The sequence below is a fragment of the Lissotriton vulgaris genome, chromosome 10 (genome assembly GCF_964263255.1).
Source record: "Lissotriton vulgaris chromosome 10, aLisVul1.2, whole genome shotgun sequence".
Lineage (NCBI taxonomy): Eukaryota > Metazoa > Chordata > Amphibia > Caudata > Salamandridae > Lissotriton > Lissotriton vulgaris.
This window is the reverse complement of record NC_141698.1, coordinates 994,719,184-994,735,354: the sequence shown is the minus strand read 5'-3', so window position 1 is coordinate 994,735,354 and position 16,171 is coordinate 994,719,184. Positions and strand designations below refer to the sequence as shown.

The following is a 16,171-nucleotide window of genomic DNA, read 5'->3' as shown; positions in this document are numbered from 1 at the left end:
ATGCAGGCTAATAATTCTGTTAAGACAATACAAAATAATATTATTAGTACCTGATGATCGGAAATTCCTCTATACTGATCTCTTCCTCTTATTAATAAATATATTGGCACGCACAATCAAATTAAGGAGACACGTCATGATAAACAGAGCCTATAATTTAGTTAAAGGAAAGTTTATCAAGGATATCAAAAGGGTAATAAACATTAATAAACATTTAAGATCTAAAGAGTGCGGGATAGTCTAATTAGTTGGGTTGGCCATAAAATTGAAAGGGATTTGGAGAGTTCAGCAAGGACATAAACTATGACAGTTCATGTGCTGTGTCCCATCAAGAAAGAGTCCAGGTACGCTGCACACAGCGCATGCGTCAGCTGGGAAAGAGCAAGTAAAGTCTGCAAAGTTTCCCAAAGAGCAATCTCTGGGGTCTATAACAGAGACAGCCAGACTGAAGTAGATCATCCATCCATCAACACAAAGAATAACATATCATCCAGTTTGGGGGAGACATCTCCTTGATCACCTCATTGTGTCAGACCACTCTGTCCATTGTTCATTTTATATACGATGATTGTCAGATAGCATAAAGATAGACAGATATTATAGCAAGAGGTGGTATTGATCACATCGTTTGTCAGATCACCCACTATACATAAAACTTCAAACAATGATCCTTTAGTAACAGCCACAAGTTAGTTCAAGAGGACAGTGTTCCATAGCAGATGTTTCCAAAGTATCAACTTATGCTACAATAGTCCTTGTAAGTGAGTGAGAACTCTTCCAGTAGGACACAGTTTCGCTTCACAGTGTAAGTTTCAGAGAACGTCTCACAAGTGTATTTCAAAGCAAAGTAGGGAATTGCAGGCCTTAAATAAAGTTATTTTAAAATAGGCAAAATATAAAGTAGTAAGAATATACATTTCATAAGAAAAATCAATATTCCAAAAATCCTATCAATTTATAAGCACTCAGATTGTGTTATTTGTTGGATTGCAAAGATCAAATGTAACTATGACTAACCCTGGGCAAAGCACTGCGCTACGCTCGCGTAGTTTGCGAAGTTTGCGCTACTTCGCACTACGCGAATTGCATGTAGCACAGTCCAAACATGCATAGCGTAGTGCAGCAGTCATTTTTTGCTTGCTCGTGGTCCTCAACGTCAAGTTGACATCCTGGCGAGACTTTTTCCTCGTTCGCAATCAGCAACATCAAGTTTCCGAACGCGAGCGTGGAAAATAAACCTCCCGGGAGATTCTCAACCGGGGGAGGTCTGGTTTCTCATTGCGAGTGGTCGCGTATGCTCGCAACCGCTCGTGATGAGAAACTACCAGTTCGCGTTGAGAAAGCTGCTGCTCGAGTAAAAATGTACTCGAGCGTCAGAAAATGACAGCTCGCACTGTGCAATATGCCGTTTTCAATGATTGCACAGTGCCAGATGCTTTTCCGCACTGTGCAATCATTGAAAACGGCATCTTTCACAGTGCGAACAGGGTACTACGCAGTTCGCGTAGTTCTACGAGTAGCTCGTGTAGTGCGATGTGCACTTCGCGTAGCTACGCGTAGTGCTACTTCGCGAACTACGCCCAGGGTTAACTATGACACATTACTACATTTTCAAAATACTAATATATAAAGTTATTTAAAAACATAAAATTACTAATATAGTTTCACATGGTTTACATTGGTACGTATATGAAGTTTATCTGACGGTTTCAAGAAAATTACATTCAATATGACTGGGTAGGATTTTGCTTTTCTAATTTGGTGCACAATTTAACATATGCAACTGATGAATGAAACCCTTCCAGTATCACCCATAAAATTATCTAAATTGTGTAAGATTTCAGTAATTCTCTATACACATTACTATTTCAATGAGGATGGTTATAAATCTTATAACTTGTCAGTACCTCATTATAACCTTTCAATACACTTGTAATTGAAGCTGGTTAATAAAATATGAACCTATATTATTCAAATGATATGATTTCATATATTCCACAGTTATCTACATGCTTTTATGATGCAGTAAATAGGTTCTCTGAAATGTGTTCTCATATTTCTTTAACGTGTGGTTAATTTACATTTTTTGTTCACAAGTTTCTCAAAATGTCTCATAGTCGGTTTATGTATCAAATGTAAATGTAAATGTAAGGTGTTTTGTAGCGCGCTCAATTACTACCGGAGTATCCTGGCGCGAATGACCGCTGGGGAACCCGTCCTGGCTTTCCCTGTGAGATGGTCCCATGTTGGGTATCTCCAAGGTGAAGCCAGGCATCCCCGGCGTCTGTGGGGGGCCGTTGTAGCGATGAGGCAAGCTTAATGCCCAGAGTTACCGAGTGTGATCACTGCCCAAAGTGGGCACCGAGGCGAGAATTATCAGTCCGCTGACCCTAGTCCTCGACCCTGCCGCGTCGGGGATCGAACCCTGGTCCCGGGCCGTTCTCAGCCTCCGGGTCTGCCGCCTCTAACCAGTGAGCCACACCTCGCGTCAAGCAAGGGTTTTGACAGCTTTTCAGCTGAATCACTATGCAGGACCGAAAAAATATAACCACCTCTATTCACCATTGTTGTAGAAACACCTCTCTTACCTCCGATGAATTAAAAAAAAACAAGAACCCCTGTATGACAAGGCAGGTACCAAACATAGAATAGAACAGGGGGAAGAGGTTGAAAGGAAAACACATTTTTTTTATCTTACTGTCAAGCTGGAAGCATCCATTACAATGCAGCAACGCTGCAGCAACACCCACACTCTTCCAAGAGGCTGAATATATAGTTAAAGAGCCCTTTGAGAGTCCAGCGGGTACCAATTTACTACAAGGCATTTGCACATAAAAATTCTGATAGGAGATAAAAAAAACAATAAACTAAAGAGCCGTCTGCACCGCACTGTGTATTATGGCTGTTCTTTACATTGATAAGCAGTTCAAAACAGCACATTCTAAAGCTGGCTGCCATTTATCAGTTGCTTTGACATGAAAGCAGTTATTAGAATAGAAAATGAGAAAGAAGGTCTCAGGGCCAACTGCATGACTCGAAAGCCTCAGACTCTCAGAAAATCAATGCGAGGAACAATCAAGTGCATTTGTTATGTCAGATGAAGAGTGGCTCTCGCATCAAAATCAGAGCCTCTTCGCGTACCAGCTGCGCGGGCTGCAAAGCGCGCATCTCTGAGCCGGCAACATGCGCACCAGAAACCTCCACTGCGCCGCGCGCAGAGACGCGCGCCACTTTGATGTGCCTTGAAAAGCAAGCTCTTCTTTCTAACATGCTTTGTGGTTTTATGCCATGTTTTGTGGGGATTTGTGTCATAATCCCTCTTAATGTATCCCTATGAACTACAAAAGTCAAAGACGCCTTCTGTGCAGACAGAATGGGAATGTGGTGGACAATGTGAATTGCACTGCTAACATGGCAGTAGCAAGAGGGGCAATAGGAGGTTAAAGGGACAGGCACATTATGAATCAATGAATGTGGATGAATGAAGGAATTTTGTTTTTAACTAGATTATCATTATTATTGTTTTTATTCTGACATGGTTTGATCCCTATTAAAAAAAACTGATATACAGGGACTTCAATACTATCGCTCTATGGCACTGATTGTCAAAGTACGGCCCCGGGCCCACATGCGGTCCACCTGACATTTATTTGTGGCCCCCTGGCCAACAGCAGCAGTGGGCTGCTGTTTACTCGACTCAGCAGTAACATTAAAAATATGTTAAATAAACGGCCGAGCATTTATTTAAAGGTTAAGCGAAGCTAAAGAAAGGGCGTGACTAGGGTGTCCTGCAGCTCTTAGCTTTAGAAGCACTTTCACTTTTAAACACATCTTACTGCAAAATGTGTAAACATTTTATAAAGTCTTTCCAAAATTAAAAAAAAGTACTTAATTAACATGCAGTACCATTTCTCCGTAGAACATCAGATTATATCAGTGTGCTGAGAAGTATTTTTTGTTTAAAGTGATTTTTAACCATGAATTTAAAAACATTAATTCTTCCTCCCACCATGACAACAATGCCAATATTAAACTAAGAGTTGGGTCAGTTGTTACGTGCATCCTTTTGGGTGGCCTGGGTTCCTATTCTACTTCAACAACATCATCATTTATTAAATCAAACACAGGAGAGGATTTTGTAAAGAGCACATCATGAAGTCATATATTTTGAGATCTTCTTAAATGTGATATGAAGAAAAAGGAGGGGAAGTGAAAACAGCTGCCTAGGATCACACAGTTTGGCAAAGTTGGGAAGCTGGTAATAATGCCTGGTTTTCTGGTTTCACATTGTGCTGTTCATCACTAGATATATATGCTTTGGTTTCCCTATACCCACTGTATCACAGACACCGCCCTGCTAACCCTCCTGCACGACCATCACCCCGCTGGCATCAATGGGGCTCCTGGCAGATCACAGGCCAAACATTTTGGCCCCCAGGAAAATGTTTGCTAGTACCCATCCTCTATGGTTTAAATAAGTCATCTCTGGAGGATTCTTATCAGCATCCACGATCTGTTAATGAAAACAAACTTTCTTTTGAGCTGGGAATATAGCATGGTCTTCATTTTGAAACACAATACTCCTCCTAGATTGAGCGTCATTTTTTGTCTAGCCTAGTCTCGTCATAACTGAGGAGTACATTATAATTTGGAAACCTAAAAAAATAAAAATAAAATTACTAATGCTATGGTATATACCTGCTCTGGGAGCTAACAATGTGAACATCAAACCACATCTCTAAGGACTGGATGAAGGAGAAAGACCAGGCCTCCTGAATGTGCCAGAAAAATGCTTCACTAAGTTTATATACAGAATCCATTTACTGGTGTTACTATTTCGTCCAGTTCAGGGGTCATTCTTGCATTCTGTTATTTGCAATCCTGCATCTAAGATGGCAAAAGCAAAACTGCAGTGCAAAATGCAAAGAAAAGAAAGTAAAAACTCAGCCTAGTGAGATAATATGAGTTCTATGCAAAAGGAAGCTTTTAGTGAAAGTGTTTACCCAAATCACTGATGCATTTGTTTGAAGGAGAAACAATTTGCTTCGTTCATTTCAACAGATTTTAGATTTTTAGGCAAACATATAATTTTAAAAGCTGATGCGTGCTCACACATTGATAGTTCTATTCTTTTAATAAATAGACCTGGCACAGTTTTTAATCCACAAGTATTTTGATATTGCTTATGCTTTCCTATTTACAATGTCTGTTTAAACAAGTCATGGCAGTGGGAAATGTAAACTCTAGTTTTCCATCTAAATCCTTATGGTTTTCAAAAATGATATAGCAGGTTGACATGCTTCTGCTGTAGATGACGTATTTCCTGTTGCTCCCTTTTATTGTATGATGTTCCAGTCATGATTAACGTGCATATATATTTGAATGAACATGTTGGCAATGTTTAGCTGTCACGAGGCCCTATTTGAAATGAAATGAATTTGTACTTGTAAAGCGCACTTTTACCCCAACCGGGGTTTCCTGGCGCTGTACGCATACCTCTGTGGAACCCTTCCTGCCTTTTCCCTGTGAAATGTCCACTCCTGGGCACCCCCAAGGTGGGGCCAAGCATCCCAGCGCTGTTGGGGCCATTGTGGAGAGTAAGCAAGCTATTGCCCAGAGTTGCAGAGTGGGACCCATGATTAGAATAGGCACAAAGGCGAGAATTATCAGGTCCGAGGAAATTGAGCCCAAGACCCGCTGAGGCGGGAATTGAACCCTGGTCCCGGACCAGACCTCTGCATCAGTGTCTGTCGCTCTAACCATTGAGCCACACTTCTCCACCTTTCACCTGTGACCCCTCTTTCCAGTTCTGTCATTTAAAACCACATCACTGTGAATTCTGGGACTTGTAGTTTGGATTTTCTAATAGGCGATTGGGTGCCCAGTGTGCAAAGTGAACTTAAAGGTTTTCTCATCACTGGCTGAAGGTGTTAAACATTCCAGAGCCAATTGACCGCTGTGATCATCAAAGTCACTCACTCGATGTGACGAGAGAGGTCAGCTGAGCTCCCAAGGCTGTCCTGGCAAACAGCTGCCAGCAGCCTCCATGTCAGTGTGCCACCGCAGCTCTCTGTTGACGGGCTTCCTGTTGGGAGATGATCATGCAGCCAGCTGCAATGCTGGGAGTGGCCACATCTGGGCTGCCAGGGAGCGAGGAAGAAGCGGGCGGGCGGCATGCCCAGCCTGGAGAGGGGCAGTCTGTGGTTCTGCCTCAGTGCAGAATCTAAATGGACAGTCATGTAAGCCTGCCTGAGAGCGCAGCAGTCGGTCACTCTCAGAATCTGACTCTCAGGGGCAGATGGTGTCAGTGTACATACGCTTCCAAAGGTCTCACAGTCCAATCAGAGGATGCTCACCACTGCTGCTGTAGTGCACAGTGTGGGAAAGGCTCTGACGCTAGGGACCCTTTTCTTGCTACGTGCAAAGCAAAATCTGAGGAGCAGCACTGCTCTCGTGCACGGTGCACAGGTAACTCACGATGAAACAGAGTCCCAGAATCCAGTATCCGGCGTGGACGTTGACGAAGCGCTCAAAAAGGAGTAGGTGGTGTTTTTTCACCAAATTCTACACATTTACTGAATGTACAAAGTGGGTGAATCCATTTTTCGAGGCACAGAAAGATTAAAAGAAAACACTGTCAACCCGCTTACTGAGCTCAGCTGAAATGCATGATTCATTTCAACCTTACAGTAAAACTGAAAAAAATCTGATATGGGTTAGCCTAACTCTAGATGAGTGGCACTTGACAGGGCTCTGACACAAAATGTAATTACTATCAATAGTGAGTGCAGTATGCTTTATAGGTATTTTATTACTCTGATATTCTTATGGCAGCTCATACATTTTTTATTTAAATCCAGCCATAAGACAAATGAACATTAATGTGGCTAAAAGCATGAAGGTCGCCACAAATTATTTTCAATATACATTGTAAAGCCTTTTATGGCCTTACCACCCTCCCGGTACCTGCAGTCAACCACCAAAAACCTTCTCACCAACTACACATATATATACAGCCACAGTTCAGAATTGTGCATATTCATCCTCGCTGTCATCACCCAGCTGTAAAGTTAAGAATCGAACAAGACTTCTTGAACTTTTGGAGAGGTCTGAACACCACCCTCTTCCACTTAGATCTGTATTTGATCTTTCAGTCCCATCCCTTGCTCCTCAGTTTGTTCAGATGCTCAAGTCTGCATCCTCTATGAAGGCAATCCAAGGCCCAGGCTAGTCATTCTCCATCCTTCTCAAGTTTTTTCCATCTCCTCCACAGTGGGTCTGAAGACCACCCTCTTTCACTCTGATCTCTATGGGATCTTTCAGTACCATCCCTTGCTCCTCAGTTTGTTCAGATGCTCAAGTCTGCATCTTCTATGAAGGCAATCCAAGGCCCAGGCTAGTCATTCTCCATCCTTCTCAAGTTTTTCCATCTCCTCCACAGTGGGTCTGAAGACCACCCTCTTTCACTCTGATCTCTATGGGATCTTTCAGTACCATGCCTTGCTCCTCAGTTTGTTCAGATGCTCAAGTCTGCATCCTCTATGAAGGCAATCCAAGGCTCAGGCTAGTCATTCTCCATCCTTCTCAAGTTTTTTCCATCTCCTCCACAGTGGGTCTGAAGACCACCCTCTTTCACTCTGATCTCTATGGGATCTTTCAGTACCATCCCTTGCTCCTCAGTTTGTTCAGATGCTCAAGTCTGCATCTTCTATGAAGGCAATCCAAGGCCCAGGCTAGTCATTCTCCATCCTTCTCAAGTTTTTCCATCTCCTCCACAGTGGGTCTGAAGACCACCCTCTTTCACTCTGATCTCTATGGGATCTTTCAGTACCATGCCTTGCTCCTCAGTTTGTTCAGATGCTCAAGCCTGCATCCTCTATGAAGCCAATCCAAGGCCCAGGCTAGTCTTTCTCCATCCTTCTCAAGTTTTTTCCATCTCCTCCACAGTGGGTTCGAAGGCCACCCTCTTTCCCTTGGATCTCTAGTGGATCTTTCAGTCCAACCCCTTGCCAAGTAAATACAATCTTTGTATGCGAGATTGGGAATGTGCAATCAGTGTGAAGCACGCGTGTTTGTTGTTTGTATTTGTGGTAGGTAATACTATGGCTGCTGTACAAAGATCTATTTAGATTTAAATCTAAATCACGTTGTGCACTCTGAATATCAACCCTAAAACATCGATGGGAAACAATATCAAGGACAAAATCGATTAAAAAAAGTATTGACAGGTAACTAAGTTTAGACGTAATACTTCTTACTCCACATATATGTACCTAAGCAGCTTATATATCGTCATGGTTTGTAGATGTGAAGTCAGGAAAAGTAAATCCGTACTTTCTTTCCTACAAGCATTTACCTTTGGATATTTTTCCCCGCCTTGATATTCCATCCTTCATTCTCCTGTCTGGCGCACAACGCCCATTGGGCTCAAAGGGCTTCAGCACCCGCCGTCGGGTGTGTCAGCCCGGGTTGAGACAGCTTCCCGGGCACACACACAGCTGCATTGAGTACTTTACAGGTCTTTAAAGACCATAACGAGGCTTTGTTGTGTTTTCACCCCTTCCTGAGCCCTTGCATCTCCACTCTGCATATTGTTGGAAGAATTAGCACCCCCCAAAATTTTTAGTAGCCCCCCCCTGAAATTTGGCTCTAGTTGCATCAATCTGCTGACTTCCACAACACATTTTCCCTCAATCTATGTAGTTACTAGACATTAAAGCATCAATATTAGGTGTTGTTACCTTACACATTCCTGTATTCTGTTCCTCTTCAGAAAAGTGCTTGTATTGAAAGTGCTGATTACATATGGAGTGTTCTTTCTCTTTGTCTGATTTTCATGTGTTCAGAAAAATCTCAGGCATATACCTGGAAATATATAAGAGTTGTAGATTACCAAGTGTCAATGTGTAATTCTGACCATTATTTTTGTTTGTTTCGACACATATTTTTCCCCATTGGAGAGCCCTTTCCCTGCCATCGCCAATAAACCTGGGAGGAGGGGCGAGGGTTTCCTGTCCATTACTCGATCCTGAAAACACACCCCCACCATAAACACATTTGTGTACGTTTTCATCAACTTGCAAATTTGTAGGTGTTCACCTACAAAGAGTTTGGTTTGTGTACTTGCATTAATATTAGGTACATGGGGGCATATTTATGACATTTGTGGCACAGGGCAGCGCAGCAAGCCACCTTTCAGCGCTGCCCTCCGTCACGGGGAAAGAGCAGGAATGCACCCATATTTATCCAATACAGCGCATTTCTGTCCTTTTACCTTGCACTGGCACCATTTTGGCCAACACAGGCACCCTTGCACCAAGGGGCAGGGGTGCCCGTGATGTTGTCAGGATTGTTTATGTGCATGAAGGGGCACCTTCCTGCATAAAAACAGTCCTGAGAGGCTTTTTCCTCGTTCTATGTGTGCTGCAGAATGCAGCCCATGTAGAAAGACGAAAACCTTAGGATGAAATAAAGACAGATCTCCTTGTTACTCCTCTCCTGGGAAGGCAACAGATTTTGATGCATTCCCAGGTTTACAAGTCCTTGTAAATGTGGGAATGCATCAGAATCCATGGGAGTTACTTGGGAACACCCACAGTAATGCCCATGGAATGTCAAGCCACTGCAGAGCAGCTCAAAGCAGCAATTTGCGCTGCGCTACTCCAGATTTATGAGGCCACCCAGAGCCACGCAAAGTGTCTTCCTAAATCTGATTTAGAGGTTTGCATAGCACATGTAGCACATTGCGTAGCGCAAACATGATACAAGCCTCCCATAAATATGCTCCTTAGAGTATATGTAATTATAAATGATTGTATATTGGTTGCTGGCTGTAGCAGATGCTGTGTACATTAAAGGGAAGCAGACTCATAAATCCACTAGGTCGGAGAATACTTTCTATTTTTGACATACAGATTGACTTCTGTCAGAAACACCACGCCCAATGAGCGGACAGACTGTCTGGGATTCCGGGTCAGACGTATTTCGAAAACTGAACCTTCCAAGATGCCGTTGGCTTAAGACTTGGCGTCAAGTAGTGCACTGTGGGATATCATTATATAGGCATAGGGAAGCGAGTACGTAATACTGGGGGTAGGAGGAGTGTTCCACATTTGGTTGGACTCCTGGTACTCCAAAAAGTTCTTGCTCCTGTATCCTGAGAGCACTGCACTCCGAAAAAGCCCAATGGCGAGGTTTAGCTCTATATCAGAATCCACAACAAATAAATACATAAATAAACAAACAAACAAATAATGACATATTTGGATACACTTCATAAATATTTTAATGAATGTATTTTACAAGGCAGTTGGACAGACTGTGTTTGTTTTCCTGGAAAGCACCCGTTTATGAATTCTGGCAACAGTACTATTATTGCATGTATCATCCCACCCTATTGATCCCAGGCATGAACAAGCATATTATTGCTATTAGCATCCTGTTGGTCTGTCCATGCTTCTGTCCTACACTGGAGAGGCTCACAAGGTACAATAAGTGTGACAACGAGTGGCATACGTCTTGTTTTTCGGAAAGTAATCCAAACGTCTGCAACTTCCTTGCTCTCGAACTTTCCAATCTTCCACCATTGCCCACTACAAGAGAAAGTTGAAGAGAATGTTGCTTCAATGCTTGAACACTTATCACTCTTGCTATTGCAATCTTGCTTTACTTTCAATGTCAACATTCTATTTGGCTCAGATGCTCCTGCACATATTTGGTTCTCTATCATCTCCCACCTTCGAGCTTCAGCAAAGCCCAAGTATAGGGAGGGGCATATTTATAAGGAAATGGCAGAGCGGCGCCAAATTTGGCAGCACAGCAGTCCAACATTTCCAAAAGAGAGGTATGTGCCATATTTACAACAGTACGGCGCACCCCTGTATTTTCCCTAGCGCTGGTGCAACAATTAGCTGCCCAACGCCAGTGCAGGCACCCATGCCCCATAGTGCACGGGTGCCTGTGTTGCAAGAAATTATTGTTTATGTGCAGGAAGGTTTCCCTTCCTAAACATAAACAATCACTAATGGGGATTTGTTATTTATATGTGTGCTGCAGAATGCAGCATATATAGAAGTAGCAAATCCTCATTATTTAATGTTTGTTTATGTGCAGGAAGGGACACATTCCTGTACATAAACAAATATAAATGGAGTTTGCTCTTTCTATGTGTGCTGCAGAATGCAGCACGCATAGAAAAAGCAAAAACGAGGAGAAATAAAAGTATTTCTCCTCGTTTCACATTTCAATGCCTGCTGTTGCATTGCCTTAGTTTTTAGCACTGCCTCAGATTTACATATCCTTGTCTTATCCTTGTCTTATGGTAGTTGGAGTTCTTTGCTGGAGCTAGCTGGTGCTTCTAGCCATTGATGGTAAATACGAGCAGCAGTGTCTAAATCAGGGCAGACCAGTGGGGTTAATTCCATAGGAGATACATTAAACTGACTAGCATCTATAGTGTTCCATAGGTGAAGAGTGTTATTCCTAGTATGTGGGCAGGGATTTTTTGCTTTGAATGGACCATTGGGTCAAACATGATTACCTTATGGCTGGACCATGTCAAAGGGAGAGAGGATACCCAATGGAGCAGTGGATTATCCGTAAGGATGCCGTCAATCAAATGACCGGCTGTGTGTGAGGAGCCCTGGAGAGTGTGTTACCCCACTTGCAGCTCTGACAAGATCATTCGGTTTTTCTTTGGTTTCATACGCGGATGACACGCAGATTGTTGTGTCAGTCACTGACAATCCCAAAGCCACAATAGCCCAGTTTCATGACTGTATGTCTCACATTGGGAAGTGGATGAGCAGTAACTGCCTAAAATTAACCTCCTCAAAGACTGAGGTCCTGTTGTTTGGCCATAATCCTTCTTTTTGGTCGATTAACTGGTGGCTCCAGAAATTGGGGAACCTACCTATCCAGAGTGACAGAGCAAAAAACCTTGGAGTAATCATTGACCGCAAACTATCCTTTGAAGGACAAATAAATCATATCACCTCAGCATGTTTCTTTATTTTAAAAACTCTACAAAAATTGTTACCTTTCATTCCATCAATTCTGCAGAGGACTGTAGTTACGGCTCTCATTTCATCTAAAGTAGACTACTGTAATGCACTTTTCATCAATATTTGAAAACAATTTTTACATAAGCTAGAAACACTACAGAATGCCACAGCATGGTTATTGATAGGCAATCCAAAAGATAAATCCACAACTCAAGCATTGTTCCAATTACACTGGCTTCCTATATGTAAACAAATTCAGTTTAAGGCACTCTGCATTGCCTTCAGAGCACAACCAGGAACTGTTACAGCGTTTTCAGCGCTACACCCTGGCTCGCTCCCTGCGTTCATCCACCAGTGGAAATCTTATAATTCCTAGATTTAAGAAAACCAAATGGGGAGGGAGAGGTTTCATTCTATGTTCGCCAAGGCTGTGGAACTTGCTTCCAATCGAACTAAAATCTAAGACAAACCTATAGGAATACAAAAAGAACGTGAAGACTTGGCTTTTCAATGAATAACATGCACATTTTCCAGAGCCTTCATGCTGTCCGTTCCGCTCAGTACCTAGATACTCCCTGGTGGTTGTTGCACTTTAGAAATTCTATTTCATTCATTCATTCATTCATTCATTCATTCATTCATTCATTCATTCATTCATTCATATAGCTCTCCCGATCCTCATACATACCCCTTCCTGATTCTCTTCCTCTGCACCTGACTCCTCTCTTACTTTGCCGCATGCATAGGATGCGTTCCCATCTGTGTGCTCCCATTGCGGCTAGTACGTGCTCTAATGTTTGCTTCCCTTATTACTGCACACGTCTGGGAGCCCGTCCTGGCTTCCTCTTTATGCCTTTCTCTTCATACTTGTATTCCAATTGAATCGGTGCACGTAAACTATTCTAAAGTCATATTTTCAAGACATCTCTTGGAATTAGTTTTACTTTACTCTCTGAAATATGAACAAAGTGTCACAGTAGATTACTGTTTCAATGTAGGTACCCCATATAGATAGTACTGTGTATATACCGTTAAATTAAAACTTTTGGGATGCTGTGGTTTATCTTTTTAAATCATGAAATGACCTGGTTTCCGCTCATACTAAATCCTTAAAGTATTTGGTACATTGTTTTAACTAAAGTATTTGCTGTATATGGTAACCCTTTTAAAAGACAGTTTTGGAGAAGTGTTTCTTCAATTGTGGCTCCTCCTAAATGGCGGAGGAGCATTGCCCTACCTGCTGCGAGCACAGCAGGTATCAGTAATAAATAAAATGGCATAATAATGCCACTTTATTTTGCCACCAGCTTGCGCTGTGTACAGCACAAGCATGAGGCAAGGGGGCAAGGGGGCAGGGCTGAGTCCTGCTATTGCAGGATTTCTGCTGCCCCTTACAATGCGCATGACGGGTTGGCTGGCTGGATACCTACGGCCAGCCCGACATGCGCACTTGAGACCCAGCTATTCCCTGGCTGTGAAACAGCCAGAGGATTGCTGGTACAGACACCCAGCCTTAAAATGAGTGCTGGGTTAGCCTGCTCCCACCAATCCTGCTGGAGCTGCTGAGAGCAGCTCCGGGATTGGTCAGGAGTCACGTTCCACTGGGCAGGAAGGGAAATCCTTACCTTTCCTGCTCGTGGACGTCATACCACGATCACCAAGTGTGCTGCACCAGGTTGAACATCTTGGAGGTGAGTTGGGCATATGGCGTCCCCCCATATTTTTGTATTGCCAGCCGCCGCTGTGTTTCCTGCTAGAAGGAGAATTTTACTATATGTGATGTCTGCAGTGCCAAGCATTAGAGATTGATAGCTTACAATTCCCAATAAAGATTTTTGATTTGATAATTCTCTTCTCTTTAAACTAAGATGAATTCCACTACTCCTGATTGATCCATTCTAAAATGTCTTTCTTTTTTCCTTTGATATTTCAGGTTTCCTGTGCGAACTTGAAGAACAGCGGAAAGTCTGACCTTTTCAAAACAGGAAGCTCCAAAACCACGCTAAAGCACATATGGACAGAAAGCAGCAAAGACTTGTCCATCAGCCGCCTCCTGTCACAGACTTTTCATGGTAAAGAAAATGAAACGGCTTTGGATCTGCGATACGACGCCCCGGAAACGTACACCGAGCAAGAGCTCTGGGATTGGCTGAGGAACTCAACAGACCTGCAGGAGCCGCGGCCACGCGCCAAGAGACGGCCCATCGTCAAGACGGGGAAATTCAAGAAAATGTTTGGATGGGGCGATTTTCATTCCAACATCAAAACAGTCAAGCTCAATCTCCTAATAACTGGGAAAATTGTTGATCATGGCAACGGAACATTTAGCGTTTACTTCCGGCATAATTCCACTGGCCAGGGGAACGTATCCGTCAGCCTGGTGCCCCCAACTAAGATAGTGGAGTTTGACTTGGCACAACAAACAGTGATTGATGCCAAAGATTCCAAGTCATTTAACTGTCGCATCGAATATGAAAAAGTCGACAAAGCTACGAAGAATACGCTTTGCAACTACGACCCTTCAAAAACCTGCTACCAGGAGCAGACCCAGAGCCACGTGTCATGGCTCTGCTCCAAGCCCTTCAAAGTCATCTGCATCTACATTTCATTTTATAGTACAGATTATAAACTAGTACAGAAGGTGTGTCCTGATTACAACTATCACAGCGACACGCCTTACTTCCCATCTGGTTGACAATAAACTGTGCAAAAGACTAGCGTCCAAGGAGTAACAGCGGTGCAGTGACGGGGCTGGTACCTCCACGAAGAAAGCCACGCCTTCTGCCTGGAATGTGTCTGCATCCTTGCTGTGCCCACTAAACGAAAAGACAGTTATTTTGCAGTGAACAAATCTGTATCAGTTTCTTCCTAGTTAACACCATTTGCTGGTATGTCCAATGTGTTAGTTGCTGTCCTTTATGACCGAACAGGGAGAATCCCTCTCAGATTTGATGTATTGAGAATTATGGTGGAAGGGTGTCATTTTCTGATGGATTATGTTTCAGGATCACCTAGACGCAAGGATTGCCCTTATGGAAAAGTACTCCAAGACCTGTTTGCATTGCCAATGGTTATTCACCCTGTTCCTTCAGTACAATTGGCCTGGATTACAACTTCTTAAGAGATAAGGATTGATGATTAGGAATATAAACTGAGATACTGTACAAGGACACTGTTTCCGAGCATCCCGTATGATATAAAAACAGGAAAGCAAAATAAAAAAGGGACTTTCTGCTAGCACATGTAGGCACTCTCAAGGTGGCTAGGGTGGCACTTTACCGATGGAGTTGGTCACTGATAAAGATGAGTAAACATTTGAAATTTACACACAGGCACACCCTGGTTTTTCTTTGACCTTGTTGCCCTTTGCCCTCTGAGGGCATCAGGGTGACCCAAGCTGCCGAATACTGCCAAGCTATGTTAGAAGGGACATGCCTGTTAGAGATCCTGTAAGTTATAAGTGGCTGACTTATCTTTATGACAGTGTAATGTAACAAATTCAATATACTAGTCTTCATTTGTATGAATGGTTTGTATTGTATATAGTTTAAACAGTGTCACTTGAGCCGCTTATTAATATTAACTTGTAATTGTCTCGCTGCTTGTTATTGGTTAAAAATACAAACAAGAAAATGAGGAGTCCATTATATCAATGTACCTGTAAACACCATTGAGAAGGACAGAACATGTACAAAACATTTATTCAGCTAAAGTATTGTTGAAACCTATACATATAAGAACATTACAGTCTGTATTTAGATATTTTATTCCTGGAAAAGGTGAAATGTACATAGAAATAAAATACTTAAAGTTGAGTTTCAATATTTGTAGACATTGTTCTCGGAGGGTCTGGTTGGATGCACACTGTATGCTACTCTACAAAGGTGATGTATGGCGGTGGATTATTCATTTAAGACACATTCAAAGCTGCTCGTCATGGAACCTGCTAATAAACAGAATCAGTGTATATTGTAATTGGTGTGTGTGGCTCTCATGTGGAGCCTCTATCATTTAGATCAGTTTCTGAATCTGATAAATCACTGCTGTGATGTAGCAATAGCTGATCACAAAACTTGTTGCTCACTATTGTTACGTAATAAAGGCTTTCCAGGCTAGGATAACGGGACTCTCTGAAGGTTTTCACCTCAATGTCTATTTCATGTCACTCA

At 42.6% G+C, this 16,171-nt stretch overlaps 1 protein-coding gene across 1 annotated transcript in view; it reads left to right on the top strand.

Annotated features, from left to right (window-relative positions):
- The window catches only part of NXPH1 (neurexophilin 1), a 480,412-nt gene extending 464,441 nt beyond the window's left edge, over positions 1 to 15,971 (top strand). The window contains exon 2 of the mRNA XM_086941996.1: positions 13,936 to 15,971. Within this exon, the coding sequence (XP_086798122.1) occupies positions 13,936 to 14,697 (762 nt within the window). The 3' untranslated portion in view covers positions 14,698 to 15,971. The remainder of the gene's footprint in view (positions 1 to 13,935) is intronic.
- Positions 15,972 to 16,171: the final 200 nt, after the last annotated feature.